The 27,911-nt window shown below is 39.4% G+C and overlaps 4 protein-coding genes across 4 annotated transcripts in view; 1 reads left to right on the top strand and 3 right to left on the bottom strand.

Annotated features, from left to right (window-relative positions):
* Window positions 1-6,942, bottom strand: part of LOC146461158 (serine/threonine-protein kinase PAK 2-like) — a 28,894-nt gene extending 21,952 nt beyond the window's left edge. Inside the window, exon 1 of the mRNA XM_085087239.1 lies at window positions 6,572-6,942. Within this exon, the coding sequence (XP_084943365.1) occupies window positions 6,572-6,832 (261 nt within the window). The 5' untranslated portion in view covers window positions 6,833-6,942. The remainder of the gene's footprint in view (window positions 1-6,571) is intronic.
* A 4,406-nt stretch (window positions 6,943-11,348) lies between these two features.
* Window positions 11,349-27,911, bottom strand: part of LOC146461154 (uncharacterized) — a 51,850-nt gene continuing 35,287 nt past the window's right edge. Inside the window, exon 6 of the transcript XR_014857479.1 lies at window positions 11,349-17,662. The gene's annotated coding sequence lies outside the window, so the exon portion shown is untranslated. The remainder of the gene's footprint in view (window positions 17,663-27,911) is intronic.
* LOC146461157 (protein CFDP2-like) lies at window positions 12,739-13,176 on the top strand. The gene has a single exon (XM_085087173.1). The coding sequence runs from the start codon at window positions 12,739-12,741 to the stop codon at window positions 13,174-13,176; it is 438 nt and encodes a 145-aa protein (XP_084943299.1).
* LOC146461156 (uncharacterized) lies at window positions 18,022-26,175 on the bottom strand. The gene is made up of 3 exons (XM_085087205.1): window positions 26,081-26,175; window positions 22,489-22,638; window positions 18,022-18,663 (listed from the first exon to the last, which is right to left on the bottom strand). The coding sequence occupies exons 2-3, from the start codon at window positions 22,502-22,504 to the stop codon at window positions 18,107-18,109; spliced, it is 573 nt and encodes a 190-aa protein (XP_084943331.1). The 5' UTR covers window positions 22,505-22,638; window positions 26,081-26,175; the 3' UTR covers window positions 18,022-18,106.

Below are 27,911 nucleotides of genomic sequence, written 5' to 3'. Positions count from 1 at the left end.
GATTAAACGAGCCCCTTTATCATAACTAGTCCCCGGTATTAACGAACGAAATTCCTACTGCCGGTCAAAGTTTACAGTGAAGCTTCGTGCACACGAGAAAATTTTCTTTGGAAATTATTTAGCCCGTATGTAAGGATTTATAACAAGTATTCCTTCCAATGCGCCGGTGTGTTCATTTGGAAAGCGGAAAAGGAAATTAGTGCAAAGGCCAGGGTGCTTAGGTAACAACATGGCTCCATTTTCATGTAGACGGACTACAGCCTTGGCGTGTGGTTTGGCTCTGTTGCTTTTGATGCAACGATATGATGCGAGTAGAAGGGGTGGAAAGCGAAGATGGTTGATTCGCCCGTGAAATACCGATTTTCGTGTCCTTGTTTCGATATGATTCCGCTTTTGTATTCCACAGGCTTTCCCCACTTCGCAATGGCTCTAAAACTAGAGAAGTGGTGGCTGAATCTGGCCGAGCAATGCGCATGCGTACCGCCATGATGCCACAGACGCTTCAATGAAAATTCTGGGGAACAGTTTTGTTTTGTTTTGTTTTGTTGTTGTTGTTGTTGTTTTTTTTTCAAATCCTTTCACAAATTTTTGTTTGCCAACCTGTCCAGACGAACAAATTTCTGAATATTACAATTTTTTACCAAACTAAAAGACTAGCACGCCAGTTTTCCAGCAAAGGGTTTCGTCGAAGAAAATTTTGGTAAATTTTCAGTCTACACTAGCCAAAAAAAGGGTTTGATACAGAAATTTTGTCAACGAAAATTTGCTTGTGCGCATAGGGCTTAAAATGTACAAGGAACAAAACTCGGGTTATAGCGAATACATTGAGGAATGCTCGGACTTGAAATCTACTCCGCCAAGGATATAACAAATAAATGTCATCACCCGACTGACTGCCAGACAGACCAGCAGAGATAGGAATCCTTTAGTCTGGCGTATTTCATTGTAAAAGACTGTAATATGGTGATACTGTACCTCGCACAGATTTCTTATCAGTTCTGCCGCGGTAAACTTCATAAAAAAACTATTAAATGAAATATTATTAACCATACCCCGATAAAACGAAGATTTTGTTTATTTCCCACAAATTCGTTAAATCGGGGTTTCGTTTATAACAATCCCAGGTAATAACGAACACATTTTCACATCCTCTTGAATTCTTTCCTCCACCTAAGCGAAATTAAACTGATGGATCTACACCAATACGTTTGACTGAAGAGAAAAGAAGCGCTCTTTGTAAATAGATGACGTTTTGATGTAAGGTTGTAATTCCTTCTTAGTACTTCGGTACGGCGGGATTGAGAGTAAGAGGTATTTAATAGTTAAGATAATTCCTGGGTTATAAGAAAGCTTAATTATTTATGGCTGAAACATTTCTATTTCTGCCATTTACTCTAGTGAATTATGATCTAGTATACAACCCCTTGGATATTTTTCAAACACTCACACGGATTGATGTACAGTTACAAGCCAAAACGTTCTTACAATCTATCAAATACTATTCCTCGCCTGCGATTGGTCATAGTGCGTCACGTAACAATAAAATACCGCAACTAAAACTGATATTTTCCCAAGTGATATGGTGTACATTATCTCCCATGATCCCCCAGTTTTCAAACTAAAGAGTAACTTCCATGGGATGAAAGACGTATTTTCTTTCATACTCGTTCACAAAACCTGTATAGTTGTGCAGTTTTATTTTACACTTGTCAAAAACCGGTGATAGCCTGGGAAAACACAAAAATATTTGAACACAATATACTCTTTTTTAAAAGAACCTTTTTATAAGAACGTTGAGGCCGCGATTAACTAAAATTTAAGAACATAAAAGCCATACTAAGAACATTACCCAGGCTGAGAGTTAGTCAAGAACATTTTTATTTTGATCAAATGTTTTTTTAAAATGAACAGTATACTGAAATACGGATAAAATAATACATTTGAAACTTCAGTCTACACAGTCCAAGTTGACACCAAATTACGGCACATATTTCTCTTTAATAGGTGTCTTGAATTGGTCACGTCCGCATAGATTAATTGAAATACTATAACAGATAACTTAAGAACATCTTAAGAACTTTTTCAGGGACAAATTGCCAAAAAAAAAAAAAACCAACGTTCAGCATCAGCCCCAAAATAAGACGTTGTTACAAAAAAAAGAGTGTAACCTTTATTGGGCTTTAAAAAACAGCACTGGTCGCTGGACATTATTTGGGTGAACTTTCACGCAGGGAAAGCTCTTCGCTTCTAGGAAAGGATAAAGTGCTTCCCGCACCTTCTACTATCCAGGATTCGCCGACTGAAGTAAAGAATGGTTCTCTCGGCTAGAAATAGAATCCACGAGATACTCTATGAACTAAAAAAGTTGCCATAACACTAAATTTTCGTCTCTTGGCACGGGACCCCTCGTTACCTATAAGTATGGAGGAGTCGCTTTGGTATAACATTATAAAATACAATTGTTAAAGAATCGTGAAAATTTTTTGCCTTCGTCGGCAAGGATTTGTCCAAAACCATGAAAAAATGGCCTTTTTCATTTTTATAGAGCTTCCTTCAAAGCCGGTATGAAAACTCGCAGCATTTTTCTGTTCTAATACTGCAGAAACATAAAAAACGGCAACTGAATCGACATTGTATAAGGAGGGTTTAACAAGGAATTAAGTTGCCTCCTAATGGTAATTATAATTAAGACTCTTAAAGCATTCAGATTATGGCGAGAGAAGGAAATACGAGAGCGGTTTAGTCATTGACCGAAATATTGCACACAGTAATTTTTTGCTTCCCACAATCCAAGCCCGTCAAGAATAGATTGGCGTAATCATACCAAATGAGGAATACGAAGCAAATAATTGGAAAAACATCCTAAACACACAGAGATCGCAGAAGGCTAATCACGGAAGGAATTTGCGATTTCAACTTAAAACGCGATCGATATAGGACAGCATCCACGTTTTCAACTGGGCCGTGGTTTGAATAGTGCACGGAGGGGGGGGGGGAGGGGGTGGGGGACGTATTTTGCTGGAGCAGATTCACACGCCAGCCCTTACGTTCCTCAGTTTAATATTCACGCCATGCAATGTCAAAGACCAAAAGGGATGAAAACCATGTCATACTTGAAAGAAAACAAAAAGCCTTCTCGAGTTTAGTAGACGGTTCAGTTAGGATTGGTAGCTGAATCGAAAGTTCTACATGTCAGTTCGACAATATTCTACAGAAATACAGTTAATTATGTCCCGGCAAAGGTGATTTTGTGAAGAAAATTTCAAAAACTCGTTAATAATTCTTAAGTCCATTGACCTATCAAATGGTCGATAAAACATCACCTGCAGTGGTTGTATATCCGATAAAATCTCCTCCTTATTAGTATGCAGTGTTAAATGTTTTTCTCGTATCCTAATTTCAAACGTTCACAAAAGCATAATTGTTGTTATGAACTCTATTGACACACGCTTTTCCAGGAATGTTTTTGAAGCCGTTCAAAAAACTCGCAGCACGTGTTTTATCGGGTCTAACTGAAACCACTCGGCTGCGCCTCGTGGTTTTAAATCCCGATAAAACACTGCTGCTCGTGTTTTAAACATTACATAACATACTGGCGTGCTTCGTAAAAGCTCTACAGAAATAAGAGCAATGCTGTGTCTCATGGGTGTATGAGAGAACTCGAAACAACAGTGCAACTTATCATTTACGGCTTTTGTTTCTATACCAAACATGTCCTGGTGCTCTATATGTGTAACTGTAGAAACAAGAAAATTGTTTTCGGCACACCACAGTTGGTGTCACCCTACAGGGGTGGTCATGATTCCGCAAAGTAGTTTGAAAACTTTGGATTTAGACAATGACTGAATCAACTTCATCGGTATTTAGTTATTCATTTACTTCGATGTTAAGACAATTTTAGATCGTTAACTGAATTTGGGGTTGGAGTTAATTCGTCCCCTTCAGCCAGTCTGGACAAAGCGCGGTATTGGCGCACCCAGATATCCCCTTTAGTTTGATAGGAAAGCTCATGTGATCAAGAATGCCGGCGTTGGCGTAACAAGCATGCAGAAATTGTGCTGTCTTCGTAAAATTCTGGCCCAGCAAATAACCAGACGTTTACTGACGTGTGCTTGTCGAAAACCCTCCTTCAATCCCAACACAGAAAAATAATGCACTTCTTTGTAAAACTGGGCACAGCAAACACCTCATAGTTACTCCGTTTGGCGTGACGAATGCTCGGCAAGTGGCAGCTAAGAACCCTGACTGATTGACACACCTGAATTTCCGCGGACCTTCGAGAAACTCAACCCAGATAGGCTTCTAGTGTAACCGGGATTTAACGGTAATGTCTATTTTTGAGATTACATTCAGCGAAGTGTGAATACTCTTAGCTAGTTTTTGGGTGATTTGAACCCAAAAACGTTCCTTCCGATGATCTAAAGTTACTTGCTAGGAACTCGGTAAAGTATTGCAGTAAATCAGGAGTAAATCAGTACGACTTTGACCTTGAATCTTATCAATCAAAATTATGGAGAAATAAGTACATTTAATTTTAGTTGCAATAAAGAAACCTCGTTGTACACCTTTAGGCCTCTTTAAACGGTTTCAACATTTACCCAACATTCGCTCAACAAAATTGAACGGATGCGAGTTGTACAAATGTTGGATGAACGGGGTGTTCAAACGGTTTCAACGCCATTCAACATTTTCACTGAGAACAAAGAAAATGTTGAATTGATGTTGAATGAAATTTAAACTTGAGTTAACACACTTTCAACAAGCTTTCAACATTTTTTTAGGCTGCCAACAATGTTGAACGACCTGTTCAAACGCCCCCGACATTTGGTTCAACAACTGCGTTGAACGCATGTTGAAGAAAATGTTGAAACAGTTTAAAACGGGCCTTTACCATGTGTGTTGTCGGTAATAGGGTGAGTATTTTTCGTTTCAAATCGGGACTTTGTGTTGGCTCAGACCAAACCGGTCATGTTTTTTCTTTTATGAATTCAGTTTCATTTAAATTTCCATGTGAAAAAAAGTAGACAAAACAAAATTGTTCTTACCTGTTCATCTGGTGCGTTTCCTTAGCATGTTCTTTTAATTGACCAATCTCAGCCCAATAGCCCGGGCCAATGGCTTACAAAAAGGTTCTTATTCCTCATTATCGACTTTTATTTGAAAACAATTCGATCATTTGCTAAATGTTTAAAGTAATTTGCCTGCCACAAGAACGTCTAAATGCCACAGTTTTTTATTCCAATTCTTCAAAGTTCATTTGTTTTTAAAAACCCAAAGCCATAAACAATAAAATCCTTTCTTTGAAATGCGCGCCTATTGTGTGGTAAGAATTCAAAGCAATAAGTCCGCTTATATCAATCATTAAATCCAATTGAAAATAACTTAATCGGATTTATTCTCTTGAAAATAATTTTGGTTTCATTAATTAGATACAAGGCTTGATTAAGTAAGCAGCCATTTATTTTACGTGATCGAACTTTCACAAATTTGTAAGTACATCGATCATTGTAAATCGAATTTACGTTTTAAAATTCAGGGCGAAATCATTCTTGAGGTCTCGAAAATACTTCCCTTAAGGTGTTATAATTGCCCTTAGTTTTACTTACGTTTTCTTTTAATTAAAACTAATTAAAGAGACTTTCTCAGAATTGTAAAACTTGCTTAGTTTGGAAAGCCGGAAACTGGCCTAACTTGACTTGAAGCCAGCCGTGAGTTGCGGTAATGGTGTATATTTCAGGAACACTTGAATACAGTATACCAGCTGCAGTTTACAAAGCAAGACGAACTTATGTAAAATTTCGTGTGTAAATATTCTAATCATGGTCCTTAGACTTCACGGCAATTAGTTGATCTATCATTACGCAAGCTGCCATATGATCTTTTGTTTTCTTTCCAACTGTAAACATGAAATATGTCTTGGATTTTATTTGTTCCTTTGTGCACGTATCATTTCCTTTGGATTATATAAATTTACAATTGACCTTTAGCAACACAATCAACAGAAGATGTTAAAAATACCCCGACAAAATCTCGTGAGTTTATCGTATACAGTATTTTCAGACATACATATATTAGAATGAGTCCCATTCTGTCGTTTGCCCATTGTCTACAATAATGTTTAAACAAACACTGGCTCTGAGGACTTTTTATTTTACAGCATTTTTCGCGTGAGCTGTTTTACAAATATAATTCGTATCGCGAACGTCATATTTTTGTCATCACGCATGGCTTCCAATCGTCCAATTTGACAAATCTTACCTAAGCAAGTGGATATACACAAGATATGGTGTATATCAGATACATACAAACTGCACGATCGATAAGTGCAGAAGTGAAAATGTTTATTAAAAGTTGCCGACGAAAACTTCACTCTAAAGCATTTGCATCAGCGCACTGTGGTCTCATGAAGCCATTGTGCCGTAGTTTACGCCGGTATATTGAGCTAACTCAGCATAATTATTGCACAAACGCCTTTCAGCCCGAGTTAGGCCGAGCGAGAAACAGTATTGTGTGACCTCTGTATTGCGCTGTTTGTTACCGTCCTGTCAACATTTAAAACTAAGATTCTCACCTGAAAGCCATGTTTGTTGATGTTGACTTCTATCAGCGGCACGCTCGGTAAAGCACAGTTTTGTTGATATCGTGATCTGGATTTGAGGGCTTCTCTAGGGACGCTAATCTCGATAACTTTCGACCCAGCTGTTTTCTTTGTGATCGCTCGCTCGTTTGCGGATTTCACTTCTTTCACAACAAAGAGATTCCCTGTCGTTGTCTTTTTCTCTTTCTTCACTGGCGATAATTTGATCGTGGCGTTTACTGCAGGGAACTGCATCTCAATCTTCGATTTTGTTTGGATTACGACTCGGAGTAGCCGGGAGCATCTCTTTGAGTTCACAGCGAACAGATGAAATTTTTCGACGTCGAAGAATAACTAACGTGAAAGCAACGGAAGAAAATTAGGTCGCGTTAACTGAAGCATGAAATTAAAACCAGATTCCTTTGACAGAGTGTAAATTCTCCCAACAGACTTCGTGACTGATATGATATTCATCCAAATAGTCCACTATTAGAGAGTAATAACGGTATTTAATTTTACAGTGCCAGGGCTTGACTAAAAAGCTGTTAACGAATTTAGGCTTTGCAGAAATGGCTTTTCTCTAATAAATGAGTAGCTGTTTATTAATGAAGCTTTGTTTATACTTGCTTAAATTGGCGGAAATCCCTGACAGCTGCCTTTCTGAAGGAAACTGATATGAAAATTACGCACGCAGACCACTGAGGGAGAGCAGAAATCGACAAAAAGTGGGAGATGATTAATCAATGGTTTTGGGTGTGATTCAACAACTGACCACAGTGGTCATGAATAGATAGTTTTGTCTTTCTTAGTTATGGAATTTGCAAGGCTATCAGCAAAGCTGTTCTAATTTTCTCTATACTCGACGTTTTCGTCGAAAATAAGTAAGACTTCGGCACTAACATACCAGGATTGATTTGTTTCAGTATCAACTCTAACGTAACTGCGTTAGGGGATGACGTCAATAGGAAGTGCCGGCTCTACCTCACATCAGATTGTTTTTGTTTTCTTTGGCAAGGACACCTCAGTTTGCAATCTTTGCTTAATTTTACTGTTATGGAGTTGTTTCTCAAAATCAGATCCTTAACTGTGAGCTACTGTGGGTAGCCTATCTCATGTACTGCTTCAGATCCAAGGCATCGCGCGTGAGTTCGTTTTTGGCGACGTCACTGAGATTGTGTTGGGATTGCGTGACTCGAAACGGAATGACCGCGCGGCAAAAAACCCACGGACGGGACTAAGAACTAGGAAATGACGGTTTGTCTTTCCAAATTTCCTGCTACAGCTTGCTATTATCTATTGTGGATTTTTTCTCAAATCAGAAGTCTGTACGGTGGCTCACAACTGACAACGCCTTTCCCAGAATTGAAAACCTCTTCCCAGGATAAAAGACACTTATCAGATCTAAAAACACTTTCCAGAACGGTCCCTACGCTAGGAGTACTGCCCAGACGATCAGAAAGCTTGCTGAGTTATCAAAGTCAGACTTAGTTGTCAATTTGTCAAGCATCACAACCAGTGTGTATGGTTTAAAAGCTATCCCTTTGTTGGAAGCTCAGCCTTTGTTGCATAGGTGCTTTCTTCACGACAATATCCAGTGAAAGATTGTGTCAACGCGCTATTGAATATTCTTCCGCCGCTCCCGTTTTAACGTTATGGAGTTCTATCCAATTGTTCCTTGAATCAAACAAAAGGTTCGCAGTACAAACAAGAAGAATAAAGAGCGTTAAGTTCACCTGCAAGACGAAAATATTAAATTCAACCAATTTAAGAATATGAACTGAAAATAAAAAGTGCACACTGTTCACGGTCAAAGACTCGCGATGTCGAAAGTTCAGTTCAGTCCAGTTTATTGTTTTGCCATAAAAAGTGTACAAAAGTTCAAAAATCAAAGCTGTGCTCGCTCTGAAATCCCTATTTCATTATCCAAATTTTATCAAAAGAGGTTCATACGTTGACATTGCTGGTTTTAATGCTTGATAAATTTAGAACCAAGCCTTGCCCGGGCTGAGTTCAAAAAAGACCCAGTCAGCAAAGTACAAAACGCAGGAAATCGATCTTTGGTAACCAAATTATTGTCCTTAAGACTGTTTTTTTACGGCAGTTAAAAAGACGAAAACAAAAAGTTGGATATTTAAACTGAAAAAATTATGCATAAAAATTGCCCAATCTTTTATTGATCCGAGTCTGAAAAAGATCCCGCATAGCTCGTCGCTGCGGACATGCCAAATTTAGAGCCTTCTAGGGGACTGTTCAACTGTGGGAAGTGTTTTCATTTTATTCAGGGGAAGTGTTTTTAATTCCGGGGTGTGTTTCTAATCCCGGAAAGTGCACTTAGTCCTGTGATCCCGGGAAGTGTTTTTAGTCCTGTGAAGTATTTTTTTTTTCGTTCTTTCTTTTCAGTTCTGAGTGTTTTGTCCTTAATTTTTAGTGGCTTGAAACGGATTGGTCGCGATGAAAAACACACAACAGGAGGCTAGGAATTATAGGAAACAGGAGCATTGTCGTCCCATCTAGCCTTAGTGGGAAGATTTCCCGAACATTGTTCGACGTTTTACAGTTTTTCTCTACAAAAGTTCGGACGTTTATCACAAAAAATTCGCGCATAGGGTAAACAAGCGATAAAAGCCGAAAGTTTCGCGAAAACTCTTGCTACTTCAGACTGTACGAAGGGGTCTCTTTCCCAGAGGCCGCTTTCCTGTTCGTCAGCACCAAGGAACGAAGACTTCTCAGATGATCTTAAAATCCAGACAAATCGAAATCTTATTGGCTACTAAGTTAACTTGAAAATGTGCAATTAAGCTGCGTTGTGAGTTTTTGCTAGATGTTTTTGTTCAGGTCAGATACGGAATGAAAGTCATCATTACAAAATAGGGCAATCAAACCCCATAGAATCGAAATAAAACAATATTTCAATTCTTTCCTAACCACAAATTGGCTAGATTTGGTCTTTTATTTCAAAAGTAGGCATAGTTTAGTGAATGTAGACGGTTTGCCGTTGGTTGTAATCAGTCGGGGGTGTACTTGCTGAAGTGTTACTGGCGATTACCTAAAGAACGCTTACTCCAGAACTTCCTGCTTCCGTGACTCATATTTTACTAGGATCGTCAACTTATGGTACTCTATACCTGACCTGACTCTATCGAGCTTTAAAGGCTAGCTTAAAAGACTTAATATTTGGTGGTCTTTACAAAGTTCTTTAGCACAGAGACGATGTCCGTTCGAGCAAAATTGTATTCCTCAAATGCCACAGCATTAATCTTCTACAGCACAGGCGTGCATCCTTAAATCAGTGTGGGTAAACGAAAATTTTTATTGGGTTGTGGGATAGGCAGACAGACCTGATGAGGGATGCAATGTCCCCTTATCTACCTACCTACCTACCATGGGCTAATATGTAGATAAATCAAAAAATAAATTATAAAAACTAGAAAACAAGTATCATACACACTTCTATTCTACAAAGGTTCCAGAACCTTGAGATAGGCAGCCTTTCTTGACAAAGGTGAATGAGCCTGCTTCGAGGCAAACGAAGGGGCAAAATTTATGGAAATTTAATTCGTCTTATTATTGCCTCTGAAACGTGGTTCGTGTTGCGTATAGGCTAGAAGATTGTTCTTAACATTGTCTAAAGCGGATGAAAGCTAAAAAACCTTGGCAATGTACCTCCAGGAGTTAGCGAAAAATTACCCCGACAAGTTTGTAACCGCACATGGCTCACCGCACACGGCGCTGAGCCATGTGCGAGCCGAGTTGATCGAAACGAACACAGAATTTAAGCTTATCATCTTGAACTGGTACAGATAATCTCACTGCAGCTTAGAATCTGACAAGATAAATGTAACCTTTGCCTAATGCCCAACCAGCCCATGCCATGCGGATTGCCTCGAAATGCGGGGCACAAAAACTGGTTAGGCAGCCAGTCAGAATGGCAAGAGCAAAAAAAAAATAAAGATCCAGATGCGTCAACAACAAAAAACGTCATCGGGACCGGTCTGGAGAATTCTATATTGGGTGTCATGGTTGCTAGCTGTAGTGATTGTTCTGTTTTTGTTTGAAAATTTTGTTTATCCATACGGCAAATATAATTATAACTGCTGAAGGAGAGAAAGCGTGATAACTTTTGCAGATTGTCAGATCACGAGTCGCTGCGCATCTTTCCGTTGGTGTCTTTGAAGAATATATACATTGTAACAGAGCAGTAACTCTGCATCTCCGTTACTCGATAATGAATGGTGAAAGGGAAGTTCCTTGGAGATGCGTGACACTTGTAATGTTATCGGATAGGATTGATATTAAAAAAAAAAATCAAAAAGCGTGGAAAACGTCAATTTTCGCTATATCGGAATTGTAACTTTTTTTATGCATGCCCGCGCTACTTAAGGACGGTGCCTACTAATATCGAAGTATTTTTGTGCGGTTTATGACTATGAGGGAAAAGCAGATCTTAGGAAGGCCTATTGGAATCCAAAACGAAAATTGGGGGTAGCCACGCATTTTTCAGAGATAATTAAGCAATAATATCTCTAAAAAGCGCCAAAATATGAAGCAATGTATGGGATTTTGTTCCTAAATTGAAGCTTAATTATCTCTGAAAAATTCATGGTTACCCCCAATTTTCTTTCGAGATACCAAAAGTGTTTCTTAAGTTCTGCTTTCTCTGAATAGTTTTAAACCGCGCAAAAATATTCCTGTATTAGCAGGCACCACCCGTAGGAAACCCGAGTATCTCGAGATGCGCAGAACGTATGCGCAGTAACAATAGTAGGCACCGTCCTTAATGGCTACGTTGTATTTTAGAAATTCACTCTACAGCTCAGCTACAACATTCTCTACAGAAGAACTTCTCGTGTTGCTTTTATGTTGGGCAAAGTATGATTGACAACCTACCGTCAAACACCCATCAACTACTAATGTAGGCTAACGTAAGCCTTTTTAGGATTGGTTAGTATCGGAATTGGTAATAGATACCTTCCCTTTATTTGATGAGGAAAATGAACCGTTCTCTCAAGGTTTTTGTGATGTTCTCCGAAATGTTCAACCAAAATAAAACAACGGGAGATATATAAAAATTACAATGAACATTTGTATCGATGGCGATAAAAAATTACACATTGACAATCATGAGTTTGTAATATACTAGGTGTTAGTTTCAAGCAGTGTCCAGCGTTGTTGTTGCAAAACAACAACTTTCTAAGAAGAAAGGCGGTACTACAAGTTCACGCCTATTTTCATAAATTACAGTGTACGTGTCTACAACTTAAAGTTACCTTATTAAAAATGCGTTACCTGGTTACAGAACAAAAAGTATCGACATTGATAGTCACTTTCAAACAAAAAGATTTAAAGATTATTATTATTATTATTATTATTATTATTATTATTCAAATAAGTACAGTGAAAACTAACTTTAATGACAAAATATAGGCTGGTATAAATTCGGTAAGAAACAATGAATATCTTTACTAGAGACGATAAAAACAAGTAGGGTGGCCATTTCCAGGCCAATTCTAGCGGAAGATAACTTAAGTTCAGATACGATGAATAACGGCTTGACCTTTTGTAAACAATGTATTGTCATTGAGGAAAAACCAATTTCAAACACTCTTGACAGAAGGATAAATTTCCTGAGAAGTAGTTCAAAACAGAACACCTGCTTACACCAAATTTATACCAGGAGAAAACAACATTTGATCAGAGCTAGATCAGCATTACAGTAAAACATAAATAGAAAGATAAACCATTGAACGTTTAAATATTTTTGTCCCTTTCATTCGAATATTCCCTTCGGCTGGGGCTGCACGGCTAGGAGGCGCATCCCCTGGGTGGCGGATGGGGGAATCATCGTGGACCAACGCAGTCTAAGGGCAGGCTACCCCGACAGAAAAACCCTGGCCCTCCAAGTCTGGGGGTTGGGCAGGAGGCCAGCTACCTCCTCCCGGGAAAATTAACAAGTTACAGAAGCAACGGACATCAATTTGCAACGAGAACCGGGTGAAGCGGGATCCGCCCACAGTGGCAGTATGACAATGTTTGGTCCAAGCTTTTGGGAAGCCCAGCGTTCGACTAGATCCTTAGCGACACCCAAACAAACCTTGACCATCGGTCACTGGAATGTGAGAACAATGTGCATAGGTGGGGCCACAGCACAGATCGCGAGATAGATGGAAAGGTACCAACTGGACATTCTCAGCATCAGTGAGTGCCGGTGGACGGGAGCAGGCAGGATGAGGCTGGCCACGGGTCAGACTGTCATGTACAGTGGAGACGAGACACTGCATAAGGGTGGAGTTGCCATCATGTTCAACCAGCAGGCAGAGAGGTCACTCATGGAATGGACACTAGTCAGCAAGAGAATCATGATAGCGAGATTCTACACCAGCTTCAGAAGAGTGACAGTCATACAGGTGTATGCCCCACTACGAGAGACGAAGAAGAGAAAGAACTATTCTACGAAGAGCTGCAAGAAACGCTGGATGGATGGATGCAACAAGAACGACTTCTGCATCATCATGGGAGACCTAAATGCAAAAGTAGGGAAAGACAACACCGGTTTTGAAAGAACAATAGGCATGCAGGCATGGACTGGGGGTGCAGAATGAGAACGGACAGAGACTGTGCGAGTTCAGCCAGATGAACGGACTCACCATCACAGGAACCCTATTCCCCCACAAAGACATCCACAAAGCAACCTGGGTGTCAGTAGATGGTAGAGTGAACAACCAAATTGACCATCTTCTGATCAATGGCCAATGAAGATCTCCAGTTTTAGACACCAAGGTTCAGAGAGGAGCCGATGTGAACAGTGATCACTACTTGGTGAGGACACGCATGAACCTGCGCCTCAACACACACTAAAAGAAAAACAGAGTCAAGCCGAGACTGGATGTGGGACAACTGAAAGATAAGAATGCCAAGAACACCTACAATGAAACCATGAAGAAGAAGCTGGGGCAGAATAGAGAAGAAACCATAGACGCTGATAAAGTGTGGGAACAACAGAGAAAAGCGTATGTCGAGTCAGCAGAAGAAGTGCTTGGTTTCAGGAAGGGGAAGAGCAAACCTTAGATGAGTGAAGACACCTGGAAGCTGATCGACGAGAGGAGAGACACCAAGACCAAGATTGACAGCACACAATTACAGAGAATCAAGGACAGAATAAGAAACGAGTACAGGACGAAGGACAGAGAAGTCAAGAAAAGTGTAAGAGAAGACTAGAGGAGATGGATGGCGCAGAGAGCAGAGAGAGCGCAGAACGCAGCAGAAAATGGAAGATCCACGGAGCTGTACCACATCATAAAGTAGCTGACAGGCCTGAACAACTGGCAAGCAGCGGCGGCAAAGAACAAGGACGGAGAGCTGCTGAAAAACAAAGAAGCAAGACTAGCCAGGTGAAAAGAACACTTTGAAGAAGTACGGAACAGAACCACGCCAGAATCACCACCAGAAGATGAAAACATAGAAGTAGAAGAGCTGGACATTTCAGTCGAGGCGCCGACCTTAGAGGAAATCAGAGCAGCAATGAAAGCCCTCAAGAACGGGAAAGCACCAGGAACAGACCAGATCACAGCAGAGATGCTAAAAGCAGACCCAGAGCAGACCGTACCAGTAAGGAGCTCAAGCACATCTTCGACCTGATATGAACAGAAGAAAAAGTACCCAAGCAGTGGACCAAAGGACTCATATGCAAGATCCCCCAAAAAGGAAACCTGCGGGACTGTGGCAACTGGAGGGGAGTGACCCTGCTACTTCTAGCAAGCAAGGTGCTCAGCAAGTTCCTAGTCAACAGAATCCAGGCAGGGACTGACCACGCTCTTAGGAAAAAGCAAGCAGGATTCCGGTGAGGCGGAGGAACTGTAGAACAGATCTTCGTCCTCAGAAACATTCTGCAGCAGGCCAGAGAATGGAATGCTACACTGTACATCCACTTCGTGGATTTTGCAAAAGCGTTCGACTCCGTGCATAGAGACAGCCTTTGGATCATCATAAAAAAGTATGGAATCCCTCAGAAACTCATCCAGATGGTGAAGACCCTTTACGAGGATTTCCAGTGCGCTGTCATTGACGACATTGAGATGACAGACTTCTTCCCAGTGGTGACGGGTGTGAAGCAGGGTTGCTGCATGTCGGGATTCCTGTTGCTCCTCGTGATCGACTGGGTGATGCGGCAGACGGTGGAAGGGGAGAGAACCGGGATTCGATGGAACTTCACAACAGTTCTTGAGGACCTCGATTTCGCAGATGACATAGCCCTCCTGTTATTAACCCTGAACCACCCACAATCGAAAACAAACAGACTTGAAGACAGCGCAGCAAGAGTTGGCCTGAAGTTGAATGGAAACAAGTGCAAGACCGTGAGAACCAACAGCAAGAGGGAAGAAAACTTGACAGCAGGAAACAGCGAAGTGGAGAATTTGGACACCTTAACATACCTCACCGCCAACGTTACCAAAGACGGCGGAAGCACAGCAGACATCAAGAGGAGAACAGCACTAGCCAGTGCATCGTTCAGAAGACTCAACAACATCTGGCGAGTAACAGACCTCAGCAGAAAGACCAAAGCCTCCCTCTTTAAGAGCCTAGTCTAATCACTCTTACTGTACGGATGCGAGACATGGAATCTGACCAGAGGAGAGGAAGACAAGCTTGAAATTTTTCAAACAAAATGCCTCAGAAAGATCTTCAGAATGGCAGCAACACATCTCAAACAAGACGGTTCTCGAAATGGCAGAAGCAGAGAAGATCAGCGATGAAGTGAGAAGAAGGAGATGGAACTGGATCGGCCATGTGCTGAGCAAGGAACCAACAGATGACTGCACTGTGGCCCTAGGGTTTTTCAAAACCATCTTTAGTACTTTTTGATATTTATTTTTATATCAATCCTAGCCGAGCTCCGTTATTTAGGCAATTTAAAAGACAATCTCATTAGTTTCAGTCTCATTAGGCACTCGGATTAGTCATTTTGCTATTTCCATCTCAGAAAAGAAAGATATTACTGTCATGAAGACTGGGGGAATTCGAAATGGAGAAATGACTCAAAATCTACAATCTGTGATGATATCAGCAGAGACAACAGTGCGCAGAAACACAACAATTAAGAGGCGGTCTCCGTTAAAACGTTCCGGCCGTTCGCACTTGCAATATAGAGTTTGGCTCATTTCATGTGGGTTAAGAGACTACCATGTACTTATCCCAAAACTACAATCCACCTGATCGGATCCTTTTAAAGTATTCCGAGTTTGAAGGGATTTTTGCTTGACCCTGAAACAATATTTATCTATAAAAAGTATTTATTTCAACATTTGCTCTATTAGAGCACAAAGGGGCTTGATTTAAGCTCAATGTTCGAAAACGTCGCTTTGATAAATTTAATAGGTGTTATATATAACTGACTATGGTGTTTTTTTTCTTATAGAGTTTGTAAGTTCTTGTTAAATTACTCTTCAAAGTTGTGCTAAATTTAAACCCCGATAATAATAATTTTCAGTACTTTTCAGGGGTCAAGCAAAAATCCCTTGAAACTCGGAATACTTAAAGGATCCGATCAAGTGGATTGTAGTTTTGGGATAAGTACATGAATGTCTCTCAACATACAAGAAATAAGCGAAATCCATTTTTCAAGTCCGAACGGCCGGAACGTTTTAACGGAGACTGACTCATAATTATTGTGGTTCTGCGTATACTGCGTATACTGTTGTCGGCTGCTAATGATGCCATCCCAAATGGTAGATATTGGGTCATTCCGCCATTTCCCTCAGTCCCCATGACGGTAATATATTTATTTTCTGAGGTGGAAATAATGAAATAACTATTGCGTTTGATAATGAATAATAAAACTTAGCATTGACAGGAATAAAAACATTTATTACAGTTAACAAGGTCGGTCGAACGTTTTATTTGTTGACCAACTACAAAACACCTCCCAGATCTCCAGTAAAACAATCAGTAAAGTTTCTGTCGAAAGGCTATCGGGTATTTATTGCTTACGGAAACCTTAGATCTAGTAAAGGGACCCAAGTTTTCTTTAAAACGGTTATTCTAGTTCACAGAAACTGTTAATCTATCTTTGCGGCTAAGATGGCGAAGATAAAAATGGATATTCACACTAAAAAGTGAGTCCGATGTATTCAAGTCCTTCCTTCGGTGTCTTAGCTAAAATTCTTCAAAGACAGGCTTACATTTATCTCTGTTTGCAATTCTAAAAGTGAGTTTCATGTTTAATTTGTTGCATTTTAGCTTCTGCTTATGAATCTGAGATAAGAGAAAGTACAAATTAAAAGATTTGAAAAACTTTAAAAAAAAACTTTGAAAATACAAGTGAAAATTAGTTCATTTTTCTACTCGGCCTCGTATGATTACAACTAGAAATCGTGGCTTAGGCCTGTTCAGGGCTTTGTGCCCTGGCACTGAAAAAGACATTGTCCAGACACTTTACTACCCAAGGAGCAACCGCTTTCTCGTTCGTCATTTTGTTCACTGTATAGTAGAGAGACGCGAGGAAAAAGCTTGGGAACTGACAAAATCCTGTTCATACCAATGCCACTCAATATAAGATTACAAAACTCTGTAAGTACTATTGTAACAATTTATTTGGCGTGAACGACCCTGTCCCAAAAAGGCTCGGGTCGCATGTGGTTTATAACTTTTCATGCACAAGCCGTAATGCTTGTTATGTTGGCGAGTCCAACAGACATCCCCCAACACGCATCTGTGAACTTCTTTTCAAGGACAGGGCCTCTGGCGTTTACAAGCATCTTCAGAACTCTGAGGCATGCCGTTCGGCATTTTTGTAAGATTTTAATCTATTTATACCATGCTCTCACTAAATTCACGCTTAAAATCATAGAAGCCCCATACATCCTTGTGGAAAAGCCCAAGTTAAACCACAAAATACAACATGCCAATTCAAGTCTCTCATACAAATTCATTTCTGCATCGTTTACACCATATTTTGTAAGTGTCGCATCTATTTCGTTTGTTATTACATTCCTGGCCATTGCCTAAATTAGCCCTAACATTTAACCAACTTTGTAACCCGTAACACTCAATTGACGATGGCATGTGAGAATGCCGAAACATAGCCTAAGACTACAAAAAAAACTTGATATAAATAAACATATCAACAAAATAAAAAAGAAACAAAGGCGAAACTGACAAGTGTTTGTATACTGCCTGCCCGAAATTTTCATCTCATTCTAAACTGTCATTTGTGTGCTTATTGTAAAATAAAGTCGTTTTAGTAAGGATCATTTTGCTGTTGTTGCTGGCTCCAAAACTATAAACCCTTGTGATCACCATAACTAATTAATAAGATCACAATGGAGTTTAATTACAATTGAAGAAAACACTGTCACTTGAATCTGTCTAGAATTGAAATTACTCAAGAGATGCAGCTGTTCAAAACGTAACTCTCCGCTACAAGACAAGCTTCCCTGGAAGCTTTGAAATTACTTAGCTTACTACTTTACTGCCACTGTCACATGTAAACCCTTTCAAATGAAAAGAAGTACGTATGGCGCTAATCTAAAGCCCTTAGCGAACAAACACTCTCCAGAAGTCCCCAGAAGTTACTTCACCTTTGAGATCATCACATTCCCACCTGTTTGTTAAGTGAAGTAACCAATGATATTTATCATGTACGAAAGCACTGTGATCGAACAACCGGTTTTCAGGAAGTCCAAGTTGGTGGATATAATGCGTAAGTCCAATCCCCCATTTACCAACGAGAAAAGTCTTGTTTTCCCATCCCCACCCATCGCAAGCTCTAGATAAGGAGGAGTTGTCGTCATTCATTCTCAAATACGAACCACAAGAGACAGGCATAACATCCGTCTGATTGCTGAAGTATTGGACCGCAGCTTCACCTGTGCTGTTAAGAGCCGTGGCGATATGAAATGCTCTTCCCACAGCTTTCTTCTTGCAGTGAAATCTTACTTGAGTGAAGTTCAGGTATGTTCTCAGCTCTTTCATGACGTTTGTTGTAATAAACGTCTGATTGCTGCTTATTCCTAGGAGTGAAGTGTTAAGTGGCAGCTGAGAGGGAGGTGTTGAGCTTTGCATCACGTAACTGGAGACAAGAAGCCAGCCGCCTGAAGTCAGAGGAAATTAATTGTTATGTATGACCATTAAGCGGCGGGAAAAATAGGAGCGTAATAATTGATACTTCTTCATACTTTGTCATTTTGTTAAGAGGTAAAACAATCAGCTAACAGGATTTAATTTTTTCTGAAGGCAACACCTGAAGGTTTTTAAAATTTAAAATGGAACCTGATGTCTGAGTCATCTGTGGCTCCTCTCACCCATTTTCATAATTTAGCTTTTTTCTTTTATCAATTCAAAGCTCACAAAATTAAGTTACATGTTTTTCCTCTTTGCTGTGAAAATCGACACAGCGGCAAAATGAGTGCGCATGCTCGTCACGTGTGAGCAATCTTACGCGGCCAAATGGCGGTATTTTTAAAATTCCCATTGTTTCTTTTTGTTTCGTGGGGATAAGCCCAGATCAAAATAGATAAGGAAGCTGCTTTCGGGAAAGGTTCCTTCAAACTTCCTCCATCACATATCTTATTCAACAAAAAAAATATTGTGGTAACAGGTGTGAATTTGGCGATTGAAGTGGAGCATTCGTAATCGATTTTCGCTCGAATCACAAATCTGTGGAGCATGCGCATTCATTTTGCCGCTTTGTCATGAAAGCCCAATTAAAAGGCAAAAATGCGCATTTGACCAAAAAATATATTGATTCGTTGTTTTAGCTGAAATGAATTGCTTTCTTAGGGCCCCTTCATATGAGCCTGGTCGACTGGGCTGGCTCGGTTTCCGAGATCTCGCCTCGCCACTCTTTTCTTCAAAAAAAATTCGACGTGTTCATATGAGAAGGCGGGCTGGTCGCGGTAACCGGGCTGGAAATTTTTCCCATATGAACACTCCAGCCCGCAAACCGGGACTGTCCTGGACGAAACACTTTCAACTGCGCATGGCTTGTAAGGTCAATGACAAGTCGGAACGCGGTTTAACGGGTATTTTGGGGGCCTTTTGGACATTTTTCATTTCGGTAACCGGGGTTAAATTTCCCATATCAACAGAAGACAAAATTCATCCCGCCTTCTCGGCCAGCCCGGTTACCAGGCTCGTATGAAGTGGCCCTTAGAAACCGCTCGTCAGAATTCCATTACAGTCAATCACGTCACGCGTGACCGGTATTTTTGAAATTTGAACGTAGTTTTGAAATTGACATGTCAGTTTTGAACATCGCCAACGAGATTTCAGAGTTTTCGTAGAAATTTCCCTAGTTTATTGACGGTATAAAGTTATAAATGTTTCTTTATATTACAGCATAAAGTACTTCAAGAATAACAATTGTTTCCCAAGTATTTTGAATCTTTTTTCCGTTAATGCGTCTTTTTTTGGATTGACTGTAAATTTCCCAAAAAATTGGTTCTCTAAAAGCGTAAATCATCTGCAAACAGAAACCCAAATCTGACAGAGGGTGTCTTCACAAAACATTAAAGTGCAAAACCAATATTTACAGCAGATCTCTCATTCAAAATTTAATGAAAGCTGCGTCACCATGTCAGTATTTTTCTTGGAGACCAAAACTGAACAAAATTTCACGAGTGCATTTTCTAAGAAAAAATATACATATTGTTCGTGGACGTTTAATAGCTTGCCAGGTTGCCATGACAACGGTACCTAGCTCAAGAGCAAATATCAAAATACATTCCTATTACATTTCCTCAAAAACCAACATTTCTAAATTCCAATTCGATCCCCATTTGGTGATCTGAGCTGCGTCAAATACATTGACACTATAATTTAAATTCGATTTTTAGACGGCAATACGACTTTATATTGACGGCTAGTTGGGAGAAAATATATTCCGTATTGGGCGGAGTCGCGAAGCGACGGAGCCCAATACAGAATATATTTTCTCCCAACACCGTCAATATAAAGTCGTATTGCCGTCTCAAAATCGAATTTAGTTTTTTATCGCGATACCTGACATTTTGTTGGAGAGAGTAAACGGATAAAGTCCAAATCGTGCGCTGATTGAAAGATAAATTCTTACTTCAGTTAAACTGCAGCCATGGTAATATCCGTGCGCGAAATTTTTTCTCGGGGCGGGTTATTTAAATTTTTGGCTTTAATTTTTACGTCAAAACAAAGAAAATGCAAAAATTTACAGTCCATAAAGCACCTACCATTGATGAAATAGACGAGCTAGTAGGTTTGAACATTTTACCAGCAAATGTTATCGAAAATTTGTTGCCGCTGAGACAGAAACAACAACATGAAAACAGTGATGAATAAACCTCACAACCAGAAGCAAGAATAAAAAAGCAACCATACTAGTTCCCAAAAACGAAAGCAGAGCATTGGTATCCTAGCTTAGATGCCGTGGAGATTTAGAAATTTGAAAGAAACCAAGCGGCGAAGAATACTGTAAAAATTACCGAGTCTGCCGTTCGGCGCTACGACAAGAAGATCAAATTGACAAACCTGAGCCATAAAAGAGAACGCAGCAGCGCTCTTGGAGCAATTTTTTCCAGAGATAAGAGACATCAGAAAAGAAACAGATCCTTTTGCTTTGAAAATGCCATCATTTATTGGAATTTAAGCTCATTGTTATTTACCGTGGCCGCTTTCACACTCGAGAAAGTCTTTTAAGGACGGTGCCTACTAATACCGAAGTATTTTTGTGCGGCTTATGAATATGCAGGAATAACAGATCTTAGCAAGGCCTCTTGGAATCCAAAAAGAAAATTGGGGGTAACCACGCATTTTTCAGAGATAATTAAGCAATAATATCTCTAAAAAGCGCTAAAACATAAAGCAATGTATGGGATTTTTTTCCTAAATTGAAGTTTAATTATCTCTGAAAAATGCATGGTTACCCCTAATTTTCCTTTGAGATACCAAAAGCACTTGCTAAGTTCTGCTTTCTCCGTATAGTTTTAAACCGCGCAAAATTATCCCTGTATTAATAGGCACAACCCATAGGAAACCCGAGTATCTCGAGATGCGCAGTACGCATGCGCAGTAACAATAGTAGGCACCGTCCTTAAGTAAATTTCTCTTCATCGAATTTATAATCACCCTTTTTCGCTTACCTTCAAGAAAAAAGTTGTATCCGCTGTACCATGGTACATGTTCACCACAAAAAATACATTATAAGTGGTCCTTGAACAGTGTCAGAAGCTTTGTAAACTCAAATGAAAAGAAATAAACAACACCATCCAACGTCGCATTTTCATTCACAGAAGTAAAATTTTGATCTGTGCGCGCCGAAACCCATTTAAGTGCCGTGCTGTCATGCTTACATGACAGTTTTTGAGCCAATCAGAAACCGTCATTATACTATATACGTATTGACGTCTCAGCACAATGGGAAGATCCCCCAGGATCGCGATAATGAAATAAAGTGCTGTGCTAATACTAATATCCGTATACTAGAAAACCGTGTTCGGTCACTTTGATTTCTCATGAGAAAACTAATATAGATTTTATTTCAGATTAGCAAATCTGCCCAACTTTAAAATATAATTTCTCCGAGTCCACCGTCTTCATAATAAAGTCGTTAAATCGAATTAAATTTGGTTTGTGATTCATGATATTTTTCTGTAAAAGGATGGGAAAGTTAACCTGTTCCAACCTCACGTTACAAGACACCCGAAAACAAAAAGGGTTACCAAATACTCTCATTGAATGCACACATTATGTCTTGGCGTGCAGCAAGATTGTTGTTGGGGTCATGTGCAAGAACATTTGGAAAAATGTCACCGTGCTGTATGTTGAGGTTGTCTTAAAAAAAATGTTTTTTGTTTTAGTATAAAGCTTCCATCGTATGTGCCGACAAGCGTAGTCGAAGTAACAGACTTTTAAAACGCCTACGCAAGAAAATAGGAATTGCTTACCTCCGTCAGTAGTCATGTCGCAGTAAACTTTCAATGGATCGCCACTCCATCCAGGGTTGATCCAGTACTCCCCATCTCCCTTGGAGAAACCAGAGTCCAGGATGTTCTTGCATGATGTTCCAGGATAATCGAAATCCCAACCCTGTATTTCTAAAGTTATAAAATTCATTTCAATGTATCTCAACTCTCAGCAAAACTACATTAAAAAGAACAAGTAAAAAAAGAAAAATATATAAACAAGAAGCATAAAAAAACAGACAGCTAGTAAAATGCATGGTACATCTATTGAGATAAAGACAAGTTAGAGATTTTCTTAAAGCATTTATCTCACAAACATGTCCATGAACGATCAGTCTTTGGGATTTCGCTTTGTAATGAAAAGTTACCCAGACGCTTGAGATGTATGCACTACACAGTTCCCATTGAACCCAAAGGGGTGCGTTTAATAATAGTTTGCAGCCCTCTCATTTATCACAAATCAATTTTCGTTTGCTGCCTGGGAATGATCGGTCCTTCTGCATAAACTTTCACTTCTCATCAACGACATCTTGTTCTTCAGGCAAATTACTTTAAGTATGCAACATTTGCAGATTACGGACAAATGTAAGCACGTTTTTAGTTGCCTTAGAGTAAATGTATATTCGGTGAGACGGTTAAGAACTAACAGGTTTGCCAAGTTGAATTAACTATCCGCAGAGACCAACAGGAGTAATTTATAATACATGAAAACCATCGCAGTTATTATTTGGAGGAAAAAAGAGGTTGAAACTAAACGGGATTTTACCTGCTGTCCTTTGGATACAAGAAATACTACCTTGAGATCCGACGACTGGGTTTGGCGGAAGTAAAAAAATATTGTCAAAGAACTTCCGTTGTGAATAGCCGTCTTAAATCATGATAGTTTCCTGTCATAGCGGGATTGTCTACAACGTCAAAAGGCCGAGCTTGCCGTCGCGTCTTAAACGTGAGTAAAATAATCTCATTTCAGGAGGGTCCTTTTCGACGAAATTCTTTGATAATTTCGGTACTTAAATATTTTTTAATCTTAGTGGATCGTTTTTCATTGAGTCTTTCATGAAAACGAAACGATTTAAAAAGGAATAATCTCAGTTCCATTGGCAGACTGTCGACGACCGCAAAACCAGTAACTTGTCAACTTTCGCAGGGAAAATCTGGATTTTTCGACCTGTTTTAAATCGTACAAAAGAAGACATTTATTGCCTGATATTTCTCCATGAGGAGAAAATAAATCCAATTAATCCTTCTGGGCAGCTGCAGTTAAAGCTCTTTGGTTTATTAGCACACGTTCCAGTGTTGAAGCAAGGGTTACTGTCGCATTCATTAATGTCTGTAACAATCGTAACCACAACAACGCAAAAACACATATAAATTTTAATTCCATTTCTACAAAGTTATTGCAAAGTGCAAACAATTGCCTCTAACCTATTTCACATCGGTTGCCAATAAATCCGACCGGGCAGCTGCAGTTAAAGCCGTTTGGCTTATCAGCACACGTTCCATTGTTAAAGCAAGGGTTACTGGTGCATTCGTCGAAATCTGTAAAAAAATTAACCATAACAATTTAAAAACACAAGTTAACTTTAATTCCTTCACTACAAATTTATTGCAAAGTGCAAGCAATTGCCTCTAACCTATTTCACATCGGTTGCCAATAAATCCGTCTGGGCAGCTGCAGTTAAAGCTGTTTGGTTTATCAACACACGTTCCATTGTTGAAGCAAGGGTCACTGTCGCATTCATTAATGTCTGTAACAATCGTAACCACAACAACTCAAAAACGCAAAGAAATTTTAATTCCATTACTAAAATTTATTACAAAATGGAAGCAATTGCCTCTAACCTATCTCACATCGATTGCCAGTAAATCCGTCTGGGCAGCTGCAGTTAAAGCCGTTTGGCTTATCAGCACACGTTCCATTGTTAAAGCAAGGGTTACTGTTGCATTCGTCGATATCTGTAAAAAACGTAACCATAACAATTTAAAAACACAAGTTAACTTTAATTCCATTACTACAAATTTATTGCAAAGTGGAAGCAATTGCCTCTAACCTATTTCACATCGGTTGCCGATAAATCCGTCAGGGCAGCTGCAGTTAAAGCTGTTTGGCTTATCAGCACACGTTCCATTGTTAAAGCAAGGGTTACTGTTGCATTCGTCGATATCTGTAAAAAACGTAACCATAACAATTTAAAAACACAAGTTAACTTTAATTCCATTACTACCAATTTATTGCGAAGTGGAAGCAATTGCCTCTAACCTATTTCACATCGGTTGCCAATAAATCCGTCAGGGCAGCTGCAGTTAAAGCTGTTTGGCTTATCAGCACACGTTCCATTGTTAAAGCAAGGGTTACTGTCGCATTCGTTGATATCTTTAAAAAGTGTAACCACAAAAATTAAAAACCACATGTAAACTTTAATTCCTTTACTACAAATTCATTGCAAATTGCACGCAATTGCCTCTAGCCTGTTTCACATCGGTTGCCAATAAATCCTTGTGGGCAGCTGCAGTTGAAGCTGTTTGGTTTATCAACGCACGTTCCATTGTTGAGACAAGGGTTACTGTCGCATTCATTGATGTCTGTAACAATCGTAACCACAACAACTCAATAACCCAAGGAAATTTTAATTCCATTATAATAAATTCATTGCAAATTGCAATGACCTGTTTCACAACGGTTGCCAATAAATCCGTCTGGGCAGCTGCAGTTAAAGTTGTTTAGCTTGTCGACACACAATCCATTGTTGAAGCAAGGGTTACTGTCGCATTCGTCGATATCTGAAAAAACGTAGCCATAATGATTTTAAAACACAAGTTAACTTTAATTCCTTTACTTCAAATTCATTACAAATTGCACGCAATTGCTTCTAACCTGTTTCACATCGGTTGCCAATAAATCCTTGTGGGCAGCTGCAGTTGAAGCTGTTTGGTTTATCAACGCACGTTCCATTGTTGAGACAAGGGTTACTGTCGCATTCATTAATGTCTGTAACAATCGTAACCACAACGACTCAAAACCCCAAAGAAATTTTAATTCCATTAATTCATTAATGTCTGTAACAATCGTAACAACAACGACTCAAAAACCCAAGGAAATTTTAATTCCATTACAACTGATTAATTCATTGCAAATTGCATGAAATTGCCTCTGACCTGTTTCACATCGGTTGCCAATAAATCCGTCTGGGCAGCTGCAGTTAAAGGTGTTTGGCTTGTCAACACACGTTCCATTGTTGGAGCAAGGGTTACTGTCGCATTCGTCGATATCTGTAAAAAACGTAACCATAATGATTTTAAAACACAAATTAACTTTAATTCCTTTACTTCAAATTAATTTCAAATTGCATGAAATTCCCTTTAACCTGTTTCACATCGGTTGCCAATAAATCCTGGTTGGCAGCTGCAGTTAAAGCTGTTTGGTTTATCAACGCACGTTCCATTGTTGAGACAAGGGTTACTGTCGCACTCATTGATGTCTGTAACAATCGTAACCACTACGACTCAAAAACCCACGGAAGTTTTAATTCCAGTACAATACATTCAATGCAAATTGCATGAAATTGGCTCTGACCTGTTTCACATCGGTTGCCAATAAATCCTTGTGGGCAGCTGCAGTTAAAGCTGTTTGGCTTATCAACACACGTTCCATTGTTGAAGCAAGGGTTACTGTCGCATTCGTCGATATCTGCAAAAACGTAACCATAAGGATTTTAAAACACAAGTTAACTTTAATTCTTTTAATTCAAATTTATTGCAAATTGCACGCAATTGCCTCTAACCTATTTCACATTGGTTGCCAATAAATCCTTGTAGGCAGCTGCAGTTGAAGCTGTTTGGCTTATCAACACACGTTCCATTGTTGAAGCAAGGGTTACTGTCGCATTCGTCGATATCTGTAAAAACGTAACCATAAGGATTTTAAAACACAAGTTAACTTTAATTCTTTTACTTCAAATTTATTGCAAATTGCACGCAATTGCCTCTAACCTATTTCACATTGGTTGCCAATAAATCCTTGTAGGCAGCTGCAGTTGAAGCTGTTTGGCTTATCAACGCACGTTCCATTGTTGAGACAAGGGTTACTGTCGCATTCCATGATGTCTGTAACAATCGTAATGACAACAACTAAAAAACCTAAGGAAATTTTAATTCCATTACAATAAGTTCATTGCAAATTGCATGCAATTGTCTCTGACCTGTTTCACATCGGTTGCCAATAAATCCTTGTGGGCAGCTGCAGTTGAAGCTGTTTGGTTTATCAACGCACGTTCCATTGTTGAGACAAGGGTTACTGTCGCATTCATTGATGTCTGTAACAATCGTGACCACAACAAATCATAAAAAAACATATAAATGTTAATTCCTTTACTACAAATTTATTGTAAATTCCCCGCAATTGCCTCTAACCTGTTTCACATCGGTTACCAGTAAATCCTTGTGGGCAGCTGCAGTTGAAGCTGTTTGGGTTATCAACGCACGTTCCATTGTTGAGACAAGGGTTACTGTCGCATTCATTGATGTCTGTAACAATCGTAATGACAACAACTCAAAAACCCAAGGAAATTTTAATTCCATTACAATAAATTCATTGCAAATTGCATGCAATTGCCTCTGACCTGTTTCACATCGGTTGCCAATAAATCCTTGTGGGCAGCTGCAGTTAAAGCTGTTTGGCTTATCAACACACGTTCCATTGTTGAAGCAAGGGTCACTGTCGCATTCGTTGATATCTGTAAAAAACGTAGCCATAACAATTTAAAAACACAAGTTAACTTTCATTCCTTTACTACAAATTTATTGTAAATTGTACGCAATTGCCTCTAACCTGTTTTACATCGGTTACCAATAAATCCTTGTGGGCAGCTGCAGTTAAAGCTGTTTGGCTTATCAACGCACGTTCCATTGTTGAAGCAGGGGTTACTGTCGCATTCATTGATGTCTGTAATAATCATAACCACAACAATTCAAAAACCCAAGGAAATTTTAATTCCATTACAATAAATTCATTGCAAATTGCATGAAATTGCCTCTGATCTGTTTCACATCGGTTGCCAATAAATCCTTGTGGGCAGCTGCAGTTAAAGCTGTTTGGCTTATCAACACACGTTCCATTGTTGAAGCAGGGGTTACTTTTGCAATTATTGATGTCTGTGACAATCGTAACCACAGCAAATCATAAACACATATAAATTTTAATTCCATCACTATAAAATTCATTGCGAATAGCGTGGAATTCCCTCTAACCTGTTTCACATCGGTTGCCAATAAATCCGTCCGGGCAGCTGCAGTTAAAGCTGTTTAGCTTGTCGACACACGTTCCATTGTTGAAGCAAGGATTACTGTAGCATTCATTGATATCTGTGAAAACGACAACAACAACAACAACAACAATACTTTATTTC

Source organism: Pavona decussata, unplaced genomic scaffold (genome assembly GCF_977016875.1).
Source record: "Pavona decussata unplaced genomic scaffold, jaPavDecu1.1 SCAFFOLD_201, whole genome shotgun sequence".
NCBI lineage: Eukaryota > Metazoa > Cnidaria > Anthozoa > Scleractinia > Agariciidae > Pavona > Pavona decussata.
Note: the sequence above shows the minus strand (reverse complement) of the source record. Positions and strands in the feature narration are given on the sequence as shown.

Excerpts from the sequence above, each read along its gene's own strand:
- LOC146461157 (XM_085087173.1), top strand. The coding sequence starts at position 12,739 with ATGGAAAGGTACCAACTGGACATTCTCAGCATCAGTGAGTGCCGGTGG.